The 23,287-nt window shown below is 46.1% G+C and overlaps 1 protein-coding gene across 2 annotated transcripts in view; it reads right to left on the minus strand.

Annotated features, from left to right (window-relative positions):
* The window catches only part of LOC135394365 (caprin-1-like), a 44,300-nt gene that overhangs the window by 16,965 nt on the left and 4,048 nt on the right, over positions 1 to 23,287 (minus strand). For both annotated transcript variants that reach the window (XM_064625084.1, XM_064625083.1), the window contains exons 2-5: positions 17,286 to 17,348; positions 16,842 to 17,232; positions 9,409 to 9,702; positions 2,744 to 2,899 (exon numbers count right to left, since the gene is read on the minus strand). In XM_064625084.1, the coding sequence (XP_064481154.1) occupies positions 2,744 to 2,899; positions 9,409 to 9,702; positions 16,842 to 17,232; positions 17,286 to 17,348 (904 nt within the window). The remainder of the gene's footprint in view (positions 1 to 2,743; positions 2,900 to 9,408; positions 9,703 to 16,841; positions 17,233 to 17,285; positions 17,349 to 23,287) is intronic.

A 23,287-nucleotide genomic window follows, 5' to 3' on the forward strand; every position in this document is an offset into this window, starting at 1 on the left:
CATCGTGTTGCATCAACCGTAACAAGTTGCTCACGAAAATTGTCACGAGAACGCTCAAAATCGACTTGGAGGCCTCCATTCATTTTGGCACAGACTTGGTTGACAACTTCCGGTCTCCCAACTTTCATGAATTAGAAACCCAGTGCGTTCTCTGGTTGCGCCTAAGGTAATTGTTTTAGCCTAGAGTCACCGATTTGCCAAAATGACGTCATGGACACAGTCAACAATTTCAGGTGTTGACACCGTTGGAGGTCTCCCTGATCTTCCACAGGGTGTCTACTAAACTGAAGCCTTCAAATTCCCAGACTTTTCCAGGTTTTCACTGACTATTTCAAGCGAATTCCCTGACCAAAACAAAAGGGAACTTGGTGCCTGCTGCTACGTTTTGATACAGATCCTTCATAAAAGAGACCATTGATTGAGAAATTAGTAAGACTGGCCTACTTTTCTGCCTCTGAGATTGTTGTGTTGGCGAACTGCTACTCGCGGCAACGTTGCTCTGGCATAGCCGCTCAACCACTCATGAGAACTGGCAATTCACTGTGCATCGTGACGGCGCTTGTCTGCGATTTTCCCCGACTTCATCTGCCTCTTTGGCAAATTTCCTGTCAATTCCCTGACTTTTCCAGTCACATCAAAATTCCCTGGCAATTCCTTGTTTTCCAGGTTGGTAGACATCCTGCTTCCAGTGTCTTCTGTGTCAAAATCCCTATGCTGAAAGTCGGCACACCACATCCTCACAGTTGAGTATGATTAGGGAGTGACTTTTTCGGGTTAAATGACTTTCGCAGATTCTGGGGGTAAAAATCGGGCGGTATTTTTAAATCTAATTCGGGGAGAAATCGGGCGATAATTGTGCCTTCGGGTGTTTTTGTTTCTCCTCTTGTATATTAAGTCCTTCCTAATCTCTCTTTTTTTGTTCTTTTGCGGGATCGTGACCTTCCAGCGGTAATCCCCGAAGGCATAGACAGTATTGACACACATGGGCGTATTGCTGGGAACTTAAGTGACCCATTCTTACATGTGTTACACGTGGCTACCTTTGTTCGTCTTCAGTGGAAACGTCACTTGAGGATTTCATAGTGGCTGGAATTCGGGGAGAAATCTGGTTTAACCCGAATTGGTCAGAGGTCAGTTCGGGGGGAATAACCGGGCGGAAACGGGTTTAACCTGAAAAAGTCACTCCCTAAGTATGATTAAGGGCCCCAGTTATCCCCGATTCCGGGAATCCCATATTTTGCTCAAAATTTTGCAGAATTCTTGGTTTTGCACGGAAGTTTGCGGAAATCTGATTAGGTCGAAGGACGCAATTGGCGCGATGTGGACAGTTACTATGACATGCAGCGTCTCTGGAGAAGTATTGCGCGCTCACACGGAAGACCATCAGATAAACGCACATACTGTGCATGCTCCCAACTGCTCCAATGTACACGTGACCCCGGAGAACTGGCAGAATTTATGTTGACAACAGTGCTGCGCCTGTGATCTGATCTAAGTACTTTTGTTTCACACGGACTTCCCAATACATACTGCCACGCTTCTTGTTTGATAATAACGGTAATACACGGCCGACGTCAAGGTCAATCGGCGCTTCGTGAACTTTCGTGAGCGTCTGTCTATGGCGCGAGCCACCTACGTTGCGCATGCTAGGACTGAAGCCCGAACCCTGCCAATGCGTGCGGTCCCTCGGTTTGTCGGGTACAAAATGATTGTAAGCCCTAAGCTAGGGCATTCAAAGAGTCACGTCTGTTCGTGTGCTCATCCCAGCAAGGTCTCTATTCTACCCGTTGCATAGCAGTATTTGGCAAAAAGGTAGCAAGTCTACTGAGGGTAGTGGAGGGTCAGCAAGTTGCTTCCCACAAGGTGTTCAATGCCATGTTTGCATTATGGGGCTATTTGAAAGCCACATCGCTGGAGAATTATGTTGCCCTAATGAAGCAGGAAGGAGTAAAAAAGGAAGAAGTTACCCACGTGGGAGAAAAGCTAAAAAGAGGCATGCAGCAGGCAGCTCAGAAAGCACAAGAGATCCTTGAAAACAGTGACAGCTGGCAGTTCTTCAAAAGCATGAGGGCCTTGGACCCACTACAGGTCAAGTCTCTGTCACATGAACTCACCGAACTCAAGAACATTCCAGCCATAAAAACAGAAGGTTCAAACCTCCTGGTGGAATGGCTACTTTATCTGCAGACAGCCAAGGACCTGAAGTCTGCCGACCGTGACTTGGCTCCTTGGTCATATTAACGAATTTAGATTGTATTTGTCAATTCCTATAAACTCTGTGTATAAACAGGAATAAAATGATTGTAGGAGACTGACGGCATCCTGCAGACGACACTCGCGCACAGATATGCGCTTGCTCGCAGTCCAGAGCGGAAGGAGAGACTTTGAGGGCAGTTCTGGCTCAACCTCTCGCTGCAGGAGCGAAAAAAAAAAAAAAAAAACTGCTCCGTACTGCATCACCCGAACACGCGGCTCTTGCTCTGACCGCACCACCTGAATTTACCGCTCAGGTCCTGGGCAGAAAAAAGTGCCCCAAATGCATCACCTGAAATTGCCATAAAATATGCCCCTTGTAGCATGATCCAAGAGAGCACACATTGTCCTTTCTCATCTTTGTTTCAGACATGAATGATACACCAGCCTGGTGCCAGCAACGCAACATTAATTCTCACAGTAGATCTGTTGGAACAAGGTTGGGAAAGAACACACCCATGTACAGGAGCAAAGTAAAAACTGCACCCACCTCCTCTCCCATTTGAATAGCCCTTGGGACGAGCACGCCCCCCTCGCCGGTCTGGAGGAGCGAAGCTCTGGTTGGTAAATGTCTGTGTTGGTATCGGGTGGCTTGGGTCAAACTCGGGTGCCACAAAAGCAGGCTGTACTGGCTCTGCTGGGGGCGCTGAAACACAATTTCCTTTGCTTGAGTAAACCAGAGACACTATAGAAGAGTGAAGAATATTACGGCACCAGGGACTCCACCCATTCATGGGCACGGCTGTTCAGAATGAAATGTAGCAATAGAACCTTCCAGTCACCCTGAAGTGAATTAACTAAGTGAAATGTCTCGTGCAAAGAAGACATGCCTAGTGCTGACTATGTACTACTGGCTACCAAAATGCAGCTTTAGCCTTGAACAGATAATTTGTTTCACATAATGGCTAGCAAGTTAGATTAGTAGGGCCACATGGCTCCCACTGAATTTTGGAACAAAAATTCGAGGGTTTTTCAAGTACCCTTTGAGGTTCAGATGTCAGTTTGTCTGGGATGTAACACACAGTTTATGACCAGGGCTTCAATATTTTGCAGAAATATTTATAAGCTACAGGATGAGAGAATACATACATAATTTACTGCATTTTAAACATTATAGTACAGAAAGAAAAATTTATGAATAGAATAGAGGGTGGCGTTCATTTTTTGCTTCTGATTGCTATTGCAATAAAGAGTGTTAACTTTTGTGGTTTCGAAGCTACAGTTCCGGAAGCTACTCCGGAAAAGCGTAATTTGCACGAGCAGCTCCATGAGAACAAGAAAAAGATGCAAAATCAAGGGTTTTCAGGGACTGCAAAAGCATTCCAGGTTTGCGAATATATTCCAAAAGCCGGGAATCATAATGCAAGATGGAAACAATAACACCGACTTAACATAACAAACTAACCAATTTATTCAGACGTTTCGTCTCCCATACGGGAGGCATCATCAGTGCACCCTCGGGAGGGAATGAGTGACCGAGAACCAGTTAAGTCTTTGTATACATCGGGAAGTGGGCCACGGTTGGCGTTACATGCGGTAGGCTCTCTTTGTATATGCCACGATTCGAGGTATTTTCGTGGCCCCCACCGTTGTTCTCGTGCCAAGGTCGTAGCATTCTCATAGTTGTAAAAACACGCGGAAACGAATAGAAGAGAAAAAGCAACCGAGAGAAGACACTTCCAAACAAGGGGTTGTTATAATTACCTACGTCAGCGGTGTGTCCGAAAGCATCCGCCGAGCTCTTCTAACATTAGGAATTCGGACCACATTTAAACCTCACATCAGATTGCGTGACCTCCTCTCCGAACCCAAAGACAAGATTTCCCCGGAATCCCAAACCGGTGTCGCGTACAAGTTAGACTGCCGCGACTGTGACATAACGTACATTGGGGAGACCGGCCGCAAACGCAGCACCCGGATTAAGAAACACCGGCGAGACGTCGAAAGAGCGACAAATGCAACAAGGCTAAAGACGGAACTCGTTGACCACTGCTGGAAAACGGGACCCACTTTCAACTATGAGAATGCTACAACCTTGGCACGAGAACAACGGTGGGGGCCACGAAAATACCTAGAATCGTGGCATATACAAAGAGAGCCTACCGCGTGTAACGCCAGCCGTGGCCCACTTCCCGATGTATACAAAGACTTAACTCGTTTTCGGTCACTCATTCCCTCCCGAGGGTGCACTGATGATGTCTCCCGTATGGGAGACGAAACGTCTGAATAGATTGGTTAGTTTGTTATGTTAAGTCATGGCAGATTAAAAGCGCTAAAAACACGAGGACGACGGGCACACACTTTGCGCTAACTGTGTGTCAGTCGTCCTCGTGTTTTGAGCGCTTTTAATCTGCCATGCCTTACCAACAGGCCCAGTCTGAAGTTTTAAGTATGTTAAGTCAGTGTTATTGTTTCCATCATTCCAGGTTTTCCAGACCTTGAAAATGGCATGTTCAAATTCCAATGTTCAATTCAGTATTCATGTGTTTCAAGGACAAGTGGGAACCATGGGCTAACCACTTGGTGTGTTGGTAAGACATCATGGGCAAAAAGTAGTGCGAAGAAAGACAAGGACGCAGGAGAGAGAGACACTGCACTCTGAGTGCTGTGTCTGTCTCCTGCATCATGGTCTTTCTTCGCACTCCTTTTTGCCGTTGAGGCTAGAGAAAATGAGTAACTGATATAAGGGTCGAAGTGGCATAGAACACCATGATAACCACCTGACCAACCAGCAACATATGGCCCCTTGCGGCACAACTGCAGGGTGTGGTATGTATTTCACTGTCTTTCTCTTTAGGCCAGAAAAAAAAAAAAAAAAATCCACACAAAGCATAACTTGTCACAAACATCTGTCTCGTTTCTCATGGCACTCCATGGCAACTTTCCAATTGACACCTGGGTCCTTAACCCTCTCAGGTACACAAGAAAATGGGCAAAGGAAAAATAGTTCTAACGTGTTTTCCTGTTCATTTGGGGCTTCTAGATGACAAAACTACATCAAACAAAATTAATCTTTTTATTCCTAAAAAGTTATTTGCTGGGACATATGTGTCCCTATGTACGTGAACGGTAAAACATCCTATAGTTGCCGCTAGTGCTTTCCTCCGTTATGAAACTCGATAAAGCAGTTCCTCGTCGTAGTAAAACACAGGTGGACGTCGCAGGTTGTGCAGCAGTTCATGGTGCGATTTTCCACCCTTGATTTCGCACAGTTTACACAACGCTTTCGTGCGGATGCTTTGGCCATTTGGTGGCACGTTGGTGCTGGCCTTGTGAGTACCTGACTGCGCTTTTGGGTCTGCACAATGCTCGCTGTACTACGATGACGTCCGGAAAAGTTCCCAATGAGAGAGCGCGCCACAGCTTGTCTGAACTCTAGCGAGGTAAGCGGGGAAAGGCTAGGATTCTCGCTTTGAATCTTGCAGTAGACAATGTAACCGTTGTTGACGCCAATGTCAAGGAGGTCAAAAAACACCCTTAGGTAGTACTTTATTCTTGATCGTCTGTCCACTTCATACGTCACTTTCTTTTGATCCATGAGGTCAACTCCACCCATTCCCTTATTGTATTCGCTCACGACCAGGGGACAACGAACGTCTACCTTTTTTTCCTTTGTACCTGCGCATCGCCGCTGCACCGTGACGGTCTCCACAGGAGAAATGAAGTTCGAAAGCATTAGAACTGCGCGGTTGTCCATCCATTTGACGCAACAAATGCCATCAGCGGAGAAAGATGCGATGTCCCCTCGTTTCATGTCTTTGTCACTGGGAAATGCTTTCGGCATACCCTTTCGATTGGCACGTACAGTACCACATGCCTTTATGTCTCTCTCAGAAAGTTGAAGCTGGAGGGCTGGAGAATTGAAGAAATTGTCGAAAAAGAATTCGCATCCGAGGCCCTCGAGGGTACTAGTGAGCTCGACAACGACAGATTCACCAAGTCCCATCTCCATGCCTTCCGGCTTCTTCCCCGTGTACATGTCGCACTGAAAGAGGTATCCGGTTTCAGAGTCACAGCGGCACCACATCTTGAACCCCCAGCGGATAGGCTTATTTTTTATATATTGTTTCATGATGTTGTGCCCCTTGAATTTGATCATGTGCTCGTCTATAGACTGCCGCTTTGTAGGGGCTAGTGCCGCTTGAAACGCTTCGTTACAGTGAGTGATCAGAGGTCGCACTTTGTAAGCCCTGTCGAACCTTGGGTCGCGTCTGTCGGGCTGACACTCGTTGTTTGCAAAGTGGAGGGCACCCCTGATTTGCTCAAAGCGGTGAAGTGGCATAACATTGGAAACGTATGGAACACCCAGATCAGGCAGAGTCGACCAGTAGTTCCTCAGTGCCGGTAGAACGTGGTAACTCATAATTAGGTTCATTCCCAGAAAGGCCCTCATCTCATCATCCGAAGTTGTGAAAAGGTTCCCCTTCTGTTCACAGTACCGTATGGTTTCCTTTACTAAAACGTCTGACAACAGCTTGTCGAAATTCATCACTGCAGAAAAGACTTGCAAGGGTGTAACATCACTCGCTTGCGACTGTGGAATGCAGAGGACCTCTCCGTACTGGACGCTATGCTCACTTGAGAATCTTCGTGCCTTGTGGAATCTTTTCCAGTTGAGTGTCTTAGCACCTCTCCCGCCCATTGTCTCGACCGGGCCATGTGAAGACTCATGAGATTCCGTCGGCCTGCTTCGTTTTTTAGGCGGGTATGATGCAGTGCTCTTTTCTGGATGCTCGATATCAATTTCTTCGATGCCATTATCAATATCAGTTTCTAAAAACCCAATATCTTCGTCGTCTAGCTGGAGACCTGTCTCATCATCACTGTCGTCCGCAAATAAAACCTGGCAAATTTCTTCATCGGAAACCAGGAACTTCCGTCGTTTCACGGGCATCCTGCTGTGAAGAAAGAGAGATCACATTTATGAACCCCCAGCAAACTGCGATAAACACGTTGAAATACAATATGAACGGAAACATTGGGAGCTTCTGTCCGCGTAATCGTTACGAGCGGAGAGAATATACACCTCGTGCCAGTTCTACGTGCGAGTTTTCCCTCCCGGCACACAGGGACATATGTGTCCCATGCGATGAACTCATCGACGAATCTATATTAGACTGCACTGATCGTCTCACTATTATAATGTGGCTATTTTTCATAGGTTTATCTTTATATTCTGACCGTTCTTTGATGGTTATGCAAGGGTAATTGTAAGAAAAACGTACTTACTGCTCAGCAGACAACTTGGTCAGATCCTTAGTCACTTCTTCGTTTTGCGCGCGTTTTGCGACAGCGTTGCCAGACTAGGTGCCATATTTCGACAAACCTAGGTTCCACCTTTCGCCCAGAGGCTGCGTGACGACGTACAGGTGACAGTTTTCTTAGATAATTCAGTTTAAAGCACGGGGACGTATTTGTCCCATGTACGTCAAAGGGTTAAAGCAATACTTTAAAGGTTAGCTAATCAGTCTTATCTATTTAGCTGAACCATCCTTACTCAAGCGCTCAGATTTAAAAAAAAAAAACATACTACAGGTTGTGGCGCACAACACCACAGCCACCCCCTCAACGAAGCCGCTCCTGCACGTCAGCTGAACCGCTGAAAATGTTACTTTAAAGGAACCACTCCACACCCCTAGCAAAATCCACCACTGTGGGCAAGTCGTGAAGCATCAGCTTGCCTGCCGCCACAACCATCACACCTCAACTACAGCAGGATCTCGATGATACGATCATGGATGATACAAATTGCCCTTCAAGTCTCGGCCGAAACGCCTTATGTGTAATAGGTTACGTTTCGGTATAGTACGGACACTTTTCCGGGCCGTGATGGATGGTACGAACAGGGGAGACACTGTGTGCTGGAAACAATAGGCACTCCCGATGACATGCGGCGTGGGCATTGCTACGTGAGCGCAATCAGTTGCAATCACCACAAACAACGATCTTTTGCCTTCCTGACGCAGGATGGTTGAAGCATCATAACTGGAACTTTCCGACACCGACAGTCACGGCATCGATTAAATAAGCGATGGTCAGGCCGTGGTAGATGATACGAACAGTCAAGACGCTGTGCGGCTCGTGCGCATCTCCCGCGGAAACGGTGTTCTGCGACTCGGCTGAGGAGCCTCTCGCTCGTCTCAGAGTAAACCTCATGCAGACTATTTTATGCAATTTAAAAGTGGCTACAGGTCGAACTTGCGCGAAAGATAACATTAAAATCTTCGAACTAACTTCTTTGATCGCAAGTAGAGAGAAAACACATAACAAGTATGCATTTCCTGCACTACTTCATTCCTGATCATACGAATTTCAGATGATACGAACGTTTTCTGCGACCCTGAGAGATTTGTATCATCGGGATTCTACTGTATTCTGGTTGGTGATCTCCTTGTGCTGAAAGAGGCTTAAAGCACAGCATGGGCCGCATTCCTAAGCCCTGGTCCGGCCCAAGCTTAAAAGAATTTGTAGGCTTCCTGGTCCGTCAAATGCAAAGTCCTGGGACATAAAAGTCCACCATGGGTAGCTAGTAGTGACGTAGCACACGCCCCAGCCAGGCCCGTCATTGTTCTGGTTTGATTCGAGTCAACTTGATTTGGGATTTTCTGGCACAAGGATACCTGAGTTCAATGTTCTGATCTCAGCCCAGTCCAGGTCCACAACGCCAAATATGAGCCCAGCACAGAGCCACCCAAGGAATATTTTACCTTGGCCCCGCAGCCAGACCAGTATTTCAGGTAAGCCCGAGTCATGCAATGCCCTAAAGGGCTATATAGCAAAAGAGAACCACCAAACTGGATCAAGCTGCATCCAAGTCAGAGGATGTGAAGAATATTGGGAACAGACAAGTAACCACACCTCGACTGCCTCCATCAACAATACATCACAATATCAACCCAGAAGGTACAAGCTAAGCACCCCATTTTCCCACGCGGAGCACAGGGAGAATAAAGTGAGGGGCACACGCTCTGTGGAATATTCATCCAAGAGCTAGTTCGCATCAATTCCTGGTAAAATTTATGCGCATATGTTTTCGTCTGTGCTACGATATTCAAAGGATTTGGTATTCTATTTCCATGTTATGGTATTCACGTGCATCCTTTTCCAACAAGCATTCATGTATCCAGCAGTAAGCATACACTGAAAATAATTTACCTTCCACATCTATCTGTGATTCTTGGAAGAAATGAAGATTGTTGCTTTCAGGCTCTTCCTCTCTGGGCTCCAGGCAAAATGTGGTGCTGACTTCTTGCACAGTTTCCACAGACTCTTCAGGGACAGCTGCAGGTTCTAGTTCCTGTGGAACGTCACATGTCTCCTCAGGGACTGGCTCGCTCACTTCCTGTTCTGTGCTCCTTTCAGACTGCTCTTCCGTTGTAGTGACACCTTGAGTGCCTGAAAAGTAAGCGCACTCTTCGATGCTCTGCAACAGTTCACGAAGAGCCTTGTCTGAAGCGCGTGTTGAGGAAAAAATAATTACAAACAGCTACACTGCTGTAACTCTCATGGGGCAGCAGTGAAGACCTTTCAAAGTTGCATTTCATGATCTTGTTGTGTCAAACACTGACAATCAATATGTTCAATGGGGCTTTGTTCTGCAGGTTTTCCATGGATTTCATAATGAAGGTTGTATAAAGCAAATATATCAACTAAGGAGTAACAGAAATTATACACAATATTGTATCACTCTAAAAAATATTGCGCAAGAAAAAGATGTCTCATATTTCTTGGCTTGCATGAAATACAGAATATCGTAATGTCTTCATGCGATCAAAACACTTTGCAGTGTCCACTGAATGCCCAGTGCGTGATCCCCTGAAGTGTACTCTCCTTCATCCATAATGCTTATCTCACAAATGTGTGCGCGCATCATATAGCTAAAGAGGTTCGTTTCAGTCAGAAGTGAGAGGTGTGCAATATTTGCTACCACTGATCACGCTTTCTGCAGGTCTACATTTGACCGCTTTGCCTTCTGACCTGACCTGAAAGGGGTTGAGAAACCAAATACAACCCAATAAATGTATGGCATCGTTTCATACGTTGTAGTCCATGGAGCTGACACGAAAAGTCCCACATTCAGCACTTCAACGTTTTTTTTTACTATTGGATATTCAAAACGGCAATTTCTTCAAGTCACCGTCGACGGTGGCGCCGATCAACGCTGAGAGACATTGGCAGGCGAACAAGAAGTGACGTTTTAGGTGTGCGTGCTTGCCCAAAGTTCCCGAGGGTCACCGTGCCGAAACCAGTCCGGCGGCAGTCTCCCTCTTTACAACAGCTTACATAGTCATGGAAACGGAAGAGAATGTGCTTCCTTTCTCAAGCTTAAGACGTCATTCCCAAAACGGTCGAGGAGGTTAAGAGCTGAGAGCGATGGAGGAGTTCGCTCGTCACACGTGGTGAAGCAAGAATAAAAGGAAGCGAACTGGGTAACAGGGTAGTGTTCCCAAAGTTCAAGTCTCAGTATGATTGCTGGTTATGAGCACCATATCCCCTGTACTTCTCTGTGCAAGTCTCATTTTCAAACCCACAGAAATGTTGTCCTCAACCAGTGATCAAAGTGTCACGTAGGAGGTTTATCATGGTGCATGCACTTCACTCATGCCCTCTGTGTTGAAGAGACAAAAGTGAGTTCACTCACTGCAGGTCACACAACCAAAATTTTAGACTAAGAAAGATGGGTTGGTGACAGTGCTTCATGGTTAGACGTGTCGCAGTCTTGGGGATATCATTTCACACAAAATGTCCCAATATATTGTGGTTAATTCAGACTGCAAGTAATCTCACTGACCCTGAAAAAAAAAAAAAAAAAAAGAAAAAAAAAAACAGAAAACGATACTGTTGCCAGTTGTCTTCATTGACTGTTCCCCCCTCCCCCCTTGAAATTCCATCCGACTTTAAGACGGCACTACTCCAGCAGACAGAACACAAAAATTGATTATACGCACGGTTTTGCTAAAGGGGCATCATTTGTTGCATTTAGTAAGTTAGTAGTTTGTTTAGTAAGCATACAAACGAATGGACAACACTAGAGGAGGACTGGGTCCCCAACCATATCTCCCATTCTGCTAAGATGATCATTAACCCTTGCACTGTAAAATATCGAAAATTGTACCCAAAACTCAGTTTTTTCCTCATAGCATGTGGCATTCTGTGGAAGCTAACACAAAAATTTCGGCTCTATCTAAAGAAATGGCGGATATATTACATTTTGTAGAAAGGTGGTGAAGTGAATATACAAATGTAGGAGTATTTTTATTTACGTCAGTTATTTTATACGTCCAAAACATCCAAATGTTTCCCAGGCACCCCTGAGAATGGGAACCGGGGAGGCGCAGGCACCAGAACATCTTTGTTTACGGAACACCACTGGCGCCTGATTCCTAAATCAGATACGTCTTAGTCATCCTCTTCGCTGGAAGAGCTCAAAAATTCCAAATCACTGTAGTCTTCTTCACTTCCGAGCACACATAACTTGAGTCACTATCAGAGTGCTCGGAAACCTCATGATAACTTCTTCATGATAACCGCGACACCCGAGATGTAAATGACGGCTCTCCGGACGCCACGTTTAAAAACCTGTGTTGTGTTCAGCTTCGAACAGCGACACAAAGCTCGCTCCGGGACATGCCATGCTGCCCTCTACCCGTACATAACCAAAACATCGTGTACACGAGTCAGAATCGTCCAAAGCAATTTCAAAAGAAGCTTTTTTGATGATGATGAGTCACACTCAAAGGGGTCAGATGTCGAGGACGAGTCTGACTCATACAACACATGCAAAGGGTTAATCATCTTCGTGCTAGAGACCGATTTTGCCAGTGTTTGATTGAAAGATGCGCCTGCATGACTCATAGCAGTCACTTGGCAGTCACGCGAGTTAGCAGTAGGAATGGAACAATATCGACATTCTTATCAATATAAATATAGATACCGATGCTGAAATACAGTCGAGCCCGTTTATTACGATCTTCGATAGAACGATAACTCCGATATTGCGATCGAATTGTTGGTTCCCGTCAGCTCTCCCATTGAACTACATGTAAACGAAACATCGGTATAATGATCGCCGCGAAAGCGCTTGCTCGCATATAGCAATCGGAGTTCTTCCGGCGGTCGGTAAAACGCGTGAAAATTAGAAAGCAAGACTGCACCATTTCACTGAAAACAAATTACATTCGCATTTTCAAGAGCCTTCGCCTCCGTGCCCGCTAAAGTAAAAACGCAGTGCATTTATCCGCGCATGACTGCCGGGGATTAGATGCGCGTGTTGCAAGGCACGTGACTTCGAAAGGGCCGAAGGAGTTCGCGAGAAGTAGAGGAAGTTGCTCCCTCTCCACATCGTTCTCTCGTCTTCAAGCTTTTTCTCAGAGGAGGCACAGTAAGCGGGTTTCGCCGCCGCGAAAATCGTGTCGCCGCTGGCATTTCCCGCCAAATTCCGGCCATTTACTTTCCATTGGCTCCGGCCCTGCACTTGACCTTACTCGATCATGATTGGCTGAGGCTCATTTAACCGGTGGATTCGCCCGCGTTCGAGGCGCCGACCCGTCTGACCGTTGTGTAGCTGGCGTCTACGTATGTGAGCAGACGGTGATTTCGTTTCGTGGATTTCGAAGATGTTCGAGCCATGGACAAATGCCTGAATGAAAGGTAAGCAGACAAATGCACGATGCATGTCAGTGATCAGACGTTTAATACTGTCGCCTAAGTATGTGCATGGAGGTACGCCTTGTCCCGTATTACATCACTTTCTGCCGGTTATCAGTCACGATGTGGTTGATGATTCTGCGTGGCGTTACTTGTTGCGTTTTGTTCCGCTATTTGAATGTGTCTGATGTTTAATACACTGGTGTGCATGAAAAGGAAAACAACGTGTACGCAGGGCTCCTTGAATTTTGTCATTAGTCGACATTAGGCGCGTAACGATAGCATGTCTTACAGAGCGTATTCAGCCAATTAACGTTGCCTGTGCTCGGGATTACCATATCATTAACAGGTTCCTTTTTTTTATTTTCCTTCAGACACCGACAGCTGTTCGTGGCCCTGCGATCCGCGAGCATGTGGCCCCTGTCACCAGAAAATTCCACAGTTGTGCTGGGATGAAGCGAATGGCTTCTGCGACTCATCACGTGCTATATATGCGTATAATAATACTGTCAAACCTCGTTACAACAAAACGCGATTTAACGAAATTCACGATAGAGCGATATAATTTGGATTCCCCGGCAGAGGGCCATAGAGATCAATGTATTTTAACTCCCGCTACAACGAAAAACTTTTTAGCCGCCGCCTCGATACAGCGAAAGAACGAGATAAGGTTTATGACCCCAAAGCCCACTTTAGGGTCATGAAAACAAAGGGAGCAAGTAGCGTCCTGTTCCCCCGGCGAAAGATGGCACGCGCGATTAGGGTCGGGAGGAATCTGGTGCCTACAAAAGGAAGTCTGAGTCATTGGAAGGTTAGGGATTTTCTTCCGAGGCTTCTCCTTTTTGCGCTTGTTTTGAACTGTCCGGTTGCAGCCAAGTAAAAAGAGCACGAGACGTAAGGCACCATCGCGCGCGTGGGAAACGCTTCGTTCGCGTGGCGGCGTAAGTGACGAAATCAGCCTAGATGATTTTCTTGACGGGGACAAACATGCCGTAGCAACGGAGAGCCTTACGAAAAACGCACTGTCATAGACGTAGAAGGTTTGTGGGAGATCGCAACACGATATGGAGAAAGCTGCGGAGGCTTCGACGGCGTACGAACAATGCGCGACACCGCGTCTTCTAGGCATGACGCAGACGCGTATAACCGGCAATTTCACGCAAGAATAAAATACCGTAGGTGCACTGGCGCTGTATTTGTAGTTGTATTCATTTTTCACGAAAATCTTTTCCGCATCGTAGCAGGAGTTATCGACGCTTATGTACAGCGCGCGCCCTCGCAAAGGTCGCGATCCGTGACCTTCAATTCGGTACAACGAAATGTTCGATACAATGAAAGAAATTGCAGTCCCTGTGGGTTTCGTTATATCGAGGTTCGACTGTATCTACTTTCTCCAAACCGAATAAGTTCCCTTAAGGATTGTATAATATGATAGTCACGCTTTCTGTTCCTCAGCACTATTTATTCTTTATTTATTCTGCAGTATTCTGTAATAATCGTGTAGATTTACTTGCATTCAAATGTTGCTTCTGTTTATATGTTTACCGTGTCAATACATTTGTACATATGAATTCCTTCGTCTTCTGGGTTTTCATTTTATGCTTCCCGATAACATTAGCAGATGGCCTGGCGAAGCGCTCGGAACAGGGGGCGGGGGGGATTTGAGTGAGAGGGTGTGGAGAGGGCACGCAGCACACATGCGCAGTTCGATCAGCCAGCGCACGCTTTTTGGCGCCGTTTTCCGGCTACTTTGTCCGTGATTCGTTACGGATGATCACGTGGTCAAGGGGGGGTGTGGTTTTCGTGGCGAAACTGTGGAAGCTACAGTTGCACTCCGCTGCTTTTTCTCTTCTTTTGCTGTGTGCTTGTTACCATGGCGTCCGCGGTTCCGAGACGCTTTTTGACAAGGAAAGACGCGTAGCTCGACCCTAAGTTACATGCGCTCTACGGGTTTCGTACTGGTGCAAAACCGCGTTGTGAAGTACCGCGGCTTCTAAAACATGTATTGGCAGACAGTTGCGTGTCACCACCCATACACGCGTCGACGGATTACCCGTGGTGGATGTGCATTCTGATGGACCCCGCAGTCCCGATCGTGAGAATGATGATGACTACGGCATGGGACGACGAGCAATTGATGAGGTCGTCGATCTCAAAAGGTGCGGCGCCTCACACGGTATCGGCGGTCATGTTATCAAAAGCTGTCGACGCACAGCTGCGTCAATTTAAAGCTAGATAAAGAAAAAAGCTAGATAAAAAAACTTGTGGTGATCTACTTCGTTTACGCAAACCAGGGCGGCAGTTTCTCGAAAGCTCGTTTCTAATGATACTGATATAACGATCAGATTTCGCGTTCCCATCAATATCATTATAAACGGGCTCGACTGTATCCGTAATTTGGCGGCTTCTGTGCGCGAACAGGATGTGAAAAAAGGAGCGACCCATCGAGTTTATTAACCAAACGGCAGATTTTTCCCCTCTCCCTCCCGCTTGATTTGGTTTTGCTTTGGCAGTGAGGAAGGGTAGGGGACGGGGAGATGGGGCATATCAGTGTTGCTGTTGCAGAATTTGTGAAACGTGTCAAGTTCAAGTCAAGGGCAGCAAACGCCAAGCTCTGGTACATTAGACACGGGCTCTTTTTCCACGTGTATATTACTTTCAGTCATTTTCGAATGACTGTGTGTACTGTCTTGAGGGAAATGCTTTAGATGCATCTTCTTAAAAACAAAGTTGACAAACCAATTGCTTAGTCATAAGACGTCTCTCAGGAATCCTGCCCTTTGGCATTCCTTCGAGCAGAGCTGTGTCGCGATAGGTAATTTCAAGGTCAGTTAGTACAGTTGCATTATTTGAAATGAAAATGTAAATGTAAAACTTGCAGAGACTACGGTTTTGCAGTAAGATAAACCACATGAACATATTTTACCTGGAAGCGTCATCACAAGCCTCAGCAGTAATACGCATGGATGAAGATAAAACTAGGGCAACTTTTTTTCACTTGTTCCAGTAATAGCGTGACAGCGTTTCAAATGTCAATTCTTTTCAAAATACTGATACACAGATAATTTATCACTATAAATATTGGCACTTTAATCCCTTTTATCGATTACTTTTTTACGATGTTGATATTTATCGACATCAAAAGATTCAATACTTTTGCATCACTACTTAGCAGCCATTATTGAACAATGAAAGTCAACTGGCTCCTGCAGTGATTCTTTGCAGAAGCTGTGTCAGACATATGACAGTGTAGTTTATTTCTTTCCAGCCTTGGCATGTGTTGTGCTTATGTGTCCCTCACAATGGCACATTCCAAGTTTTACTTATTTTCTTCTATTGTAATTTACATCCATCTATCCATCCATCCAGGATTGGGAACTAAAATCAGAGACAGCTCAAGAGCCTGCCCTCCCTGCCCTTTGGTTTTACTCCGCCGGCAGAGAATGTAGTCCGCACATTGAGACTGGGGCATAGAAGAAGGTGGCGGATGCCATGCAGACAGTGAAGCTGATCCATGTTTTGTTATCGCAAACATTTAATGCGTTTGCCTTAAAGTGATACAAATGTGCTAAGTATGTTGCCTCCAGGTATTTTCGCAACACTGTCAGTGTAAAGGCACCCTTACGCTTAATCATAATTCGCATGATCCGGGGAGACGTCAGCACCGCCAAGTATTAACCCTGGGTTCAAGAAACTGGGCGCAGGAACCAAATGTGCCGAACAGCGTCAACAGTTGGCAGCGCTGGCGTCTCTGCGGGCTATGCGCTCATGCGTTATGGTTAAGCATAAAGTCGCCTTTACAAATAACAGTTTCAAGCAAGCAGGTGCACTATGTTGTGACTCAGAGGAGTTATGCACCCACTTAAGCTAATCAGAATTGACCTGGAGGAGTTGGCCAGTTCTGATCTTTAGTCGTGAAAGAAAACTATGGAAAAGGATACAGGTAGTGCCCAGTACTTCCTTGTTCTTGCGATCCAAGAGGGCCGTGAGATGTTCAGCCGCCTGTCCAACGCCCTCTTGCGACTCTGGGCTCACCAAGCGGTAGAGTTCGTCCATAAGCTCCAAGTCATGAGGCTGCAGCTGCACAGCCCCCGACGTGCCATCAAGAAAGCACTGGCGTGCCTCTGGAGTGCCCAAGGTTGTCAGCAGGTCCTGCAACTGCAGTACCTCACGGATGCGCTGCGTGTCACGCGACGTCCGTTCAGCTGCCTCCCGCTTGGCTGCTTTCTTGCAGGCACGCACATGCTCTTGCATAATGCCTGTGATGGCCTTCTGCAGGTCCCTCGTGAATTCCAGTGCTTCCACCACTTGGTCATACTTGAGCACAGCAGCCTAAAACAAGAACCCTCCTATCGCAAACTGCGTGTCACCTTCACTATGCTCACCTTCTGATCATCGTTCAACTCTTTTCCTTGATCCAACTCCGACCTCAAATGGTCCAGTCGGCCCTAAAACAATCAAAGTTAAGTTCAAAATTTGCTTTACTTTCCATTGTGAACATCTTATTGAGGAAGTACATGCAGCCAGTGTAGCAAGGGCTTTCCAAGGAACTTCAATTTTTGCTTAGGACAGCAAGGCAAAGCACTGTGCACATGGATATCATGCTTATGTGACAGTATCAACTGTATCTTCATAAAAAAGTATCAGAGGTGTCAGCTGTGACCAGTGAACAAAAGTACTGTTGAATTGCATATATTGGAGTGTATTTTACATTATCACTAACATTAGCTTAGCTCTGACGCATTAGGTTGCCCAACCATACTGCACCGAAAACATTTAAGTTTCCTTTGAATCTGAAACATCTTTTGAGCCCCTCCACACATACACACATCCATGATGTCTTTGCATACTACTTCAAAAACTTGTAAAACTTGTAAGTAAAAGTGTCTACACAGCACGTGACTCATCTGAGGAAGGTTAATGAATATTTTCTTAGGTTTCGACTTTGATTAGCAGCCAGGCCAAGCCTGAGTGGCAGGAGGAGCTACAGATTTTGTTTGTTGTTCAGCATCAGTGATATCTTCCACATGTGAAATCTCAAAGAAAGCGGTAATTCTGGCAGAGAGAGATGTATGCTGATACGACAATTCTCCAGCACGAGCAAGCAAGGTGTTGAACTAAACAGCTTTTCCCAAACCGCAACCAATACCTCTCTGCCATAGTGCAACTGAACCAAAACTGGAACAAATGAAGAAAACTGCTCCACGACAAAAGCAAAATGCCGCAAGGGGGACTAGTGACCACAAGAACACAAACGGTGTGGACAACACGAAGCAAACCATCATTTGTTCTTCAAATTCCAGGTCGAGGGACGAAAAACAAAAAACTGGTACACCACACAATGATGCCAATCTGCACATGTCTGAAGTCATGACCCCAGACAATGATTCCTCTTCTCAAATTTAGTTCACCTTTTTACACATTCTATTTTTGCTTAATACTTGCCGAGAATGTCTTGCTGGCATAGTAATATACAGGGTCACTGTACCTGATGGCAAAAACCGAAATTATACGCGGAGCACTGATTTGGGAGTTGAGACGGACACAAGGAGGTAGAGAGGGTAAAGTGTAACTAGGATTCTGCACCTGTGGTTTAAACCGAAAGACGATAAATTTATGGCCACTCTGTTTGAACTGGAAAAGACACAAATTGCAAGCGCGAATAACGTATCAGTACACATGTACCAGGAGTGGTACATACCTGTTACACATGAATGTATAACAGGTACCACTCCATTCTCAGCCCTCACATGGCCAGGAAAGTGCAGGGCTGACCCTTTCCATCCCCTACCCTTTATGACAATATATTTTCTCTTGCCCACACGCAATTAGACAGGCAAAAGGAGTGGGAAGAATTAGTCACGATATTAAATTCCAGCGAACGAGCTGCCAGGACAGTTGACAAGTGGAGAAACGTTAGCGTTAGGCAGACCTTTGTGTATTGTGCGGATAATCTGTAAATGGATGATAGTGAAATGTAGCCTCCATGATGAAGCACTTTCACGAAGGAAGTCTCATTTGATACAAATGCGTTGTCACACGATCTAAACACCGGCGCTAACCGTGGCGGTGTTGATTGGAGCCATGCGGAGTAACTTGTAGTTATCTTGACAGCTCTTGCTCCGCTTAAAGGGGTTGCAACAGGTCATCCTGGGTTATCTCAAATAAACGTAGAAGACGGTTCTTTGCATCGATGTGAACATGCATTGAACATTTCACAGCAAAGAGGGCAATAGAAGCGGAGAAAAAGGGTACCGCAAATACCGAAACTTACGCGGCTCTGACGTAACAACCTCGCCGCCGCTCGTGAGGCAGCGCATCAGAAGTGACGTGCTTACGGCTGCCAATGAGAATAGGTGCAGCTCTGAGCTCTGTGACGTCTGTGCTTCGCTCGGGAGTGTGTTCGCTGGCTTGAATCTTGCAAAGTATGACACGTAGAAGAATAATTCTTTTTTCTCAGTATTTTGGCACCCAGTACAATGCGTCTGTGATGTAATGAACCACATGTATGAAAGTGTCCTAACCCCTTTAATGCGGAATCACTCGCTCCTGTTATGTCAGCTACTCCTGATGGATGGCGTTGCGAGCAGAGTGTCAAGTGATATTTCTCTCGAGGAGAGATCGGAAGTTGCATCACCCTTTCCACTCTCTCTTTGATCCCTCTCTTTCCCCTCCCTTGGTGCACCAAGCCACCAACTCAGAGAAAGTTAGCGGCACCTCCCCCCAAACGTCATCCCTCCCCACTGCCACTACTAAGGAGGTGAGGCCCTCTTCCCTCTGCTGCCAGTTCTCCTGTATAGTGCTTTCCTCGGTCCATACTCTTGTCTACCACAGAATAATACCAACGTAAATCGTAATCAGCGTATTGTTGGATGGGAAAGAGCAGGGCTGTCACATGTTGGCTGTCCTGGACGCTATGGACAAAGGGTGCTGCACTAATCATGTAAGAAAACTAATTTGTAAAGCAAAGTGTAATTCTGTGAATTTCTTGTTTTGGAGTGTAACTGCCAATAAAATATTCTGAAAAGAAAATTGTAACAAAAAAGCTAGATAAGAAGGCGCGTGTGATGTGATCAACGGTGCTTTTCCCGCTACCTTTTTGTGACACAGAGCGTCATTTCAAACTATTATCAGGAATAAATAATGAATACCGCTAACTGTAAAATAAATTAATGTTATAAAATGCCATAATGCAGTTCCTGTCATTCTAGGACTTTCAAGTCCCTGACTCCCTGCGACCTTTTATGAATCGCTCGTTTTATGAAAGATTTTCCAAGGAACGCATGCCGTTCATAATCAAGGGCCGACTACAGACTGCATACAGAAAATAGGGAAGGAGGGTCTGTCTGAAACAAAACAGGGAGCTCTCTCCCTTCATGTCCATCTCTGTGCCCGGTGTCCAGTTACACGTAGCCACGTGCATGTAGCTCTCTTTGGGGCAGGTACCAAATTCTACGGACTGAAGACAGTTTCGTGGAGAAGTTATTCGAAGTAGAGAAGTTCTGTGCGGAATAACATCACGAAACCAGCTGTGTCACAACTGCTGTGGTCCACTGAAGCCTCTTCCGAAGCTCACCCACGCCGAAATCAGACTACACGTTTGCACAACATTTTCCAGCGAACAGGATGATTGACAAGTGACAGTAGACATATTTCACAGAGCTTGTGAAACGAGTTTCCATCTAGCAATGGCGAAATCAAGGTAATTTAAAGCATGTTCTGGAGGTAAAAGAATGAACTGGCGCGCATTATTTATTTATTTAAAATGCCCCAATGGTCAGAGACATAACCCAAACACTTCTTTCAAAGAAGGAAGAAAAGGAAGAGAAAGGTGTCGAACGCCTGCATTTGTGGACATGGAGCGTGAAGCTAAAATCACGGTCCCTTAATATTACTGTTCCACAAGAAACTGCCAACGAGCCCTTCTTGTCACAAGTGATAAAACAGTCAACATGGCCCTGAGTTGAATGGGCAGGATTAGACTGCGCAGACATGGCGCAGCAAATAAGACTAGCAACAAACACAGAGGAGCACAGAACACGACGACTACAAACTCAGAACCGAAGATTTATTGACAGAAAACAATGCAGGGGGCAGGACGAACGAGGCCAAACTACACCACCGCCTTCCATGCGCGCTTCCTCCCCCCACCCCTCACCCGAAACTGGTTGCGGTGAGAGCATTGTGCAATACCTGCAAGCAGACGACAAATTGAATCATTTTATCGAGGTTATCACAAAAGCACATCCGGGTATACTAAAATAACCGCTCGAATTATGATCGTACCAAAGAACCGCAGGACTTTACACCATTTTTAAGCTGGGCATTCACCATGGAAGCGCTTTGGTGCGTCTTTTTGCGTTCTCCCCATAGGACTCAATCTATTCCTACCCAGAGAAACTTATTTCTATAAATTAATCCAAACGGCACACGGAATTGAAAACTATGTCATTTCGTTTGTGATGTCTCATGGTATTATCCGACTGCAGTTTAGCTCTGTGCATGGAGCCGCCTGAGGTATAACCTCGAAAAACCGAGCCCCATATGGAATGCATTGAGGAGATCCCCTTTAAAGGGGCACTAAAATGCAAAAACAACTTGCTCTCAAATGAAAGTCCGTGTTCCAATTAGTATAATGCAAGCAAAATTAGTTTACACAGCGCTACCATTTAGAAGAAAAATGCAATGAAAGCAGAGCCGTCTTTGGCGGCAACAAATGGTATCCCCGGGAGGCAAAGATTGGCGGCATCCAATGAGACAGCAGGAGAAGCGCGCGCATAGCTATCGTGGCCGTGTAGATGTGGAACGGGTCCGATCGTAGTGTTCCATATATGCGCAGCGTGATGCGCACTACTACGATGTTGCATCATCGTTCTAGGTTATAGTTACAAGTCACATGGCTCTCCCCTCTCTCCTCCTATCTCGCGTCGTGCCGCATTGAAGGTTGCTAGGTGGCAAAGGCTGAAGCAAAGGACAGCACCAAGCACCTTGCAGTTAACAAATTTTTGACGGCGGAAGGATGGAATAGTGCTGGCAAGTATTCATGCAGAATGTGTACGGAGACTGAGTGCCATCGTATGAGGCTGTCAAGAGGCAGCTTTGTTGCAGAGGCATGACAGGGAGCTTCTGGAAGAAGACCCGCCGGTCGGTCACCGCTTGAAGCTACAGCTCAGGAAATGTGCTCCAAAACAGAAGACATGGTTATGACCAATAGTCGTGTCACGGTTCTTCGGGTTGCTTTGGAACTGGGCATTAGTACTGGATCCGTAGAAAAGAACTTGCACGAAAATTAGGGCATGTCCAGAATCTGTTCATGCTAGGTGCCCAAAACATTGACACCTGAAACGAAGAAATATCAAGTGGAACGCTGTCATGAAATGTTAGCCATGATGAACAGTGATGAGAGCTGCCTTTACGGGCAGTTGTTGACTGGGGACGAAAGCTGGATCTACCACTGTGACCCTGAGAGCAAGCAAGAGAGCATGACCTGGAAGCCCAAGAATTTGCCTCCACCCAAAAAATTCAAGACAGCCTCTACAGGAAAGATCATGGCAACATTTGTGGGGGATGGTGATAGTGTTCTGATTGATTACCTACCACCCAAAATCATTATAACAGTGGCCCATGATGCCCAACTGTTGGTTCGGTTGCGTGAAGCCATCAAAGAAAGGTGTGGAAGAAAACTGAGCGAAAAATTTTGCCATTTCATGACATGCCCCATCCCCATACCCCACGTTGCACAAGACACCGTACAGAAACACAGGTTCCAAGTTGCCAACCACCTAGCCTACTCTCTGCACCTTGCCTGCAGACTTCTTTTTGTTTCAAAATAAAAATGTGTTCTTGGTCCTAGAGTTCTCGCTTCAATGTTAGGTTTAAACTTATTGAACATCCCTCGTAGGACACCCCTCGCATGCTTGGGGTCTGTAGAAGCCAGGGGAGAGGACTAGAGTCCCAAAGAGTCATAGCCAGTGAGGAAGGATGGCTAAAAATGTTAATAAACAATGTTGTTAAACAATAGTTTTACCAGCTCCTGTGGCATAGTGGTTAGGATGATCGCTTTCCACGCCGAGACTGGAAGGTGACACGGGTTCGAATCCTGTCACCGGCTGTGCTGTCTGAGGTTTTCCCTGGGTTTTCCGAAGACTTTCCAGACTAATGTCGGCACAGTTCCCCCTAAGTCGGCCCAGGACGCATACTAACCCCCCTGTCCCCACTCTTTCCTGCTGTCCTCTCTCCATCTGTCCACGTCTGTACGCCGCTCATAGCCACAGTTGCTTCGCGGCGCTAACACTGAATTAAAAAAAAAAAATAGTTGTAGTTGAAGGTGGCTTGCTCTTGCATTCATTTTGTGTATCTCTTCCTCCTCCTCTGAACACAGCATCGC

This window comes from Ornithodoros turicata, chromosome 5 (genome assembly GCF_037126465.1).
Source record: "Ornithodoros turicata isolate Travis chromosome 5, ASM3712646v1, whole genome shotgun sequence".
In the NCBI taxonomy this organism is placed as follows: domain Eukaryota; kingdom Metazoa; phylum Arthropoda; class Arachnida; order Ixodida; family Argasidae; genus Ornithodoros; species Ornithodoros turicata.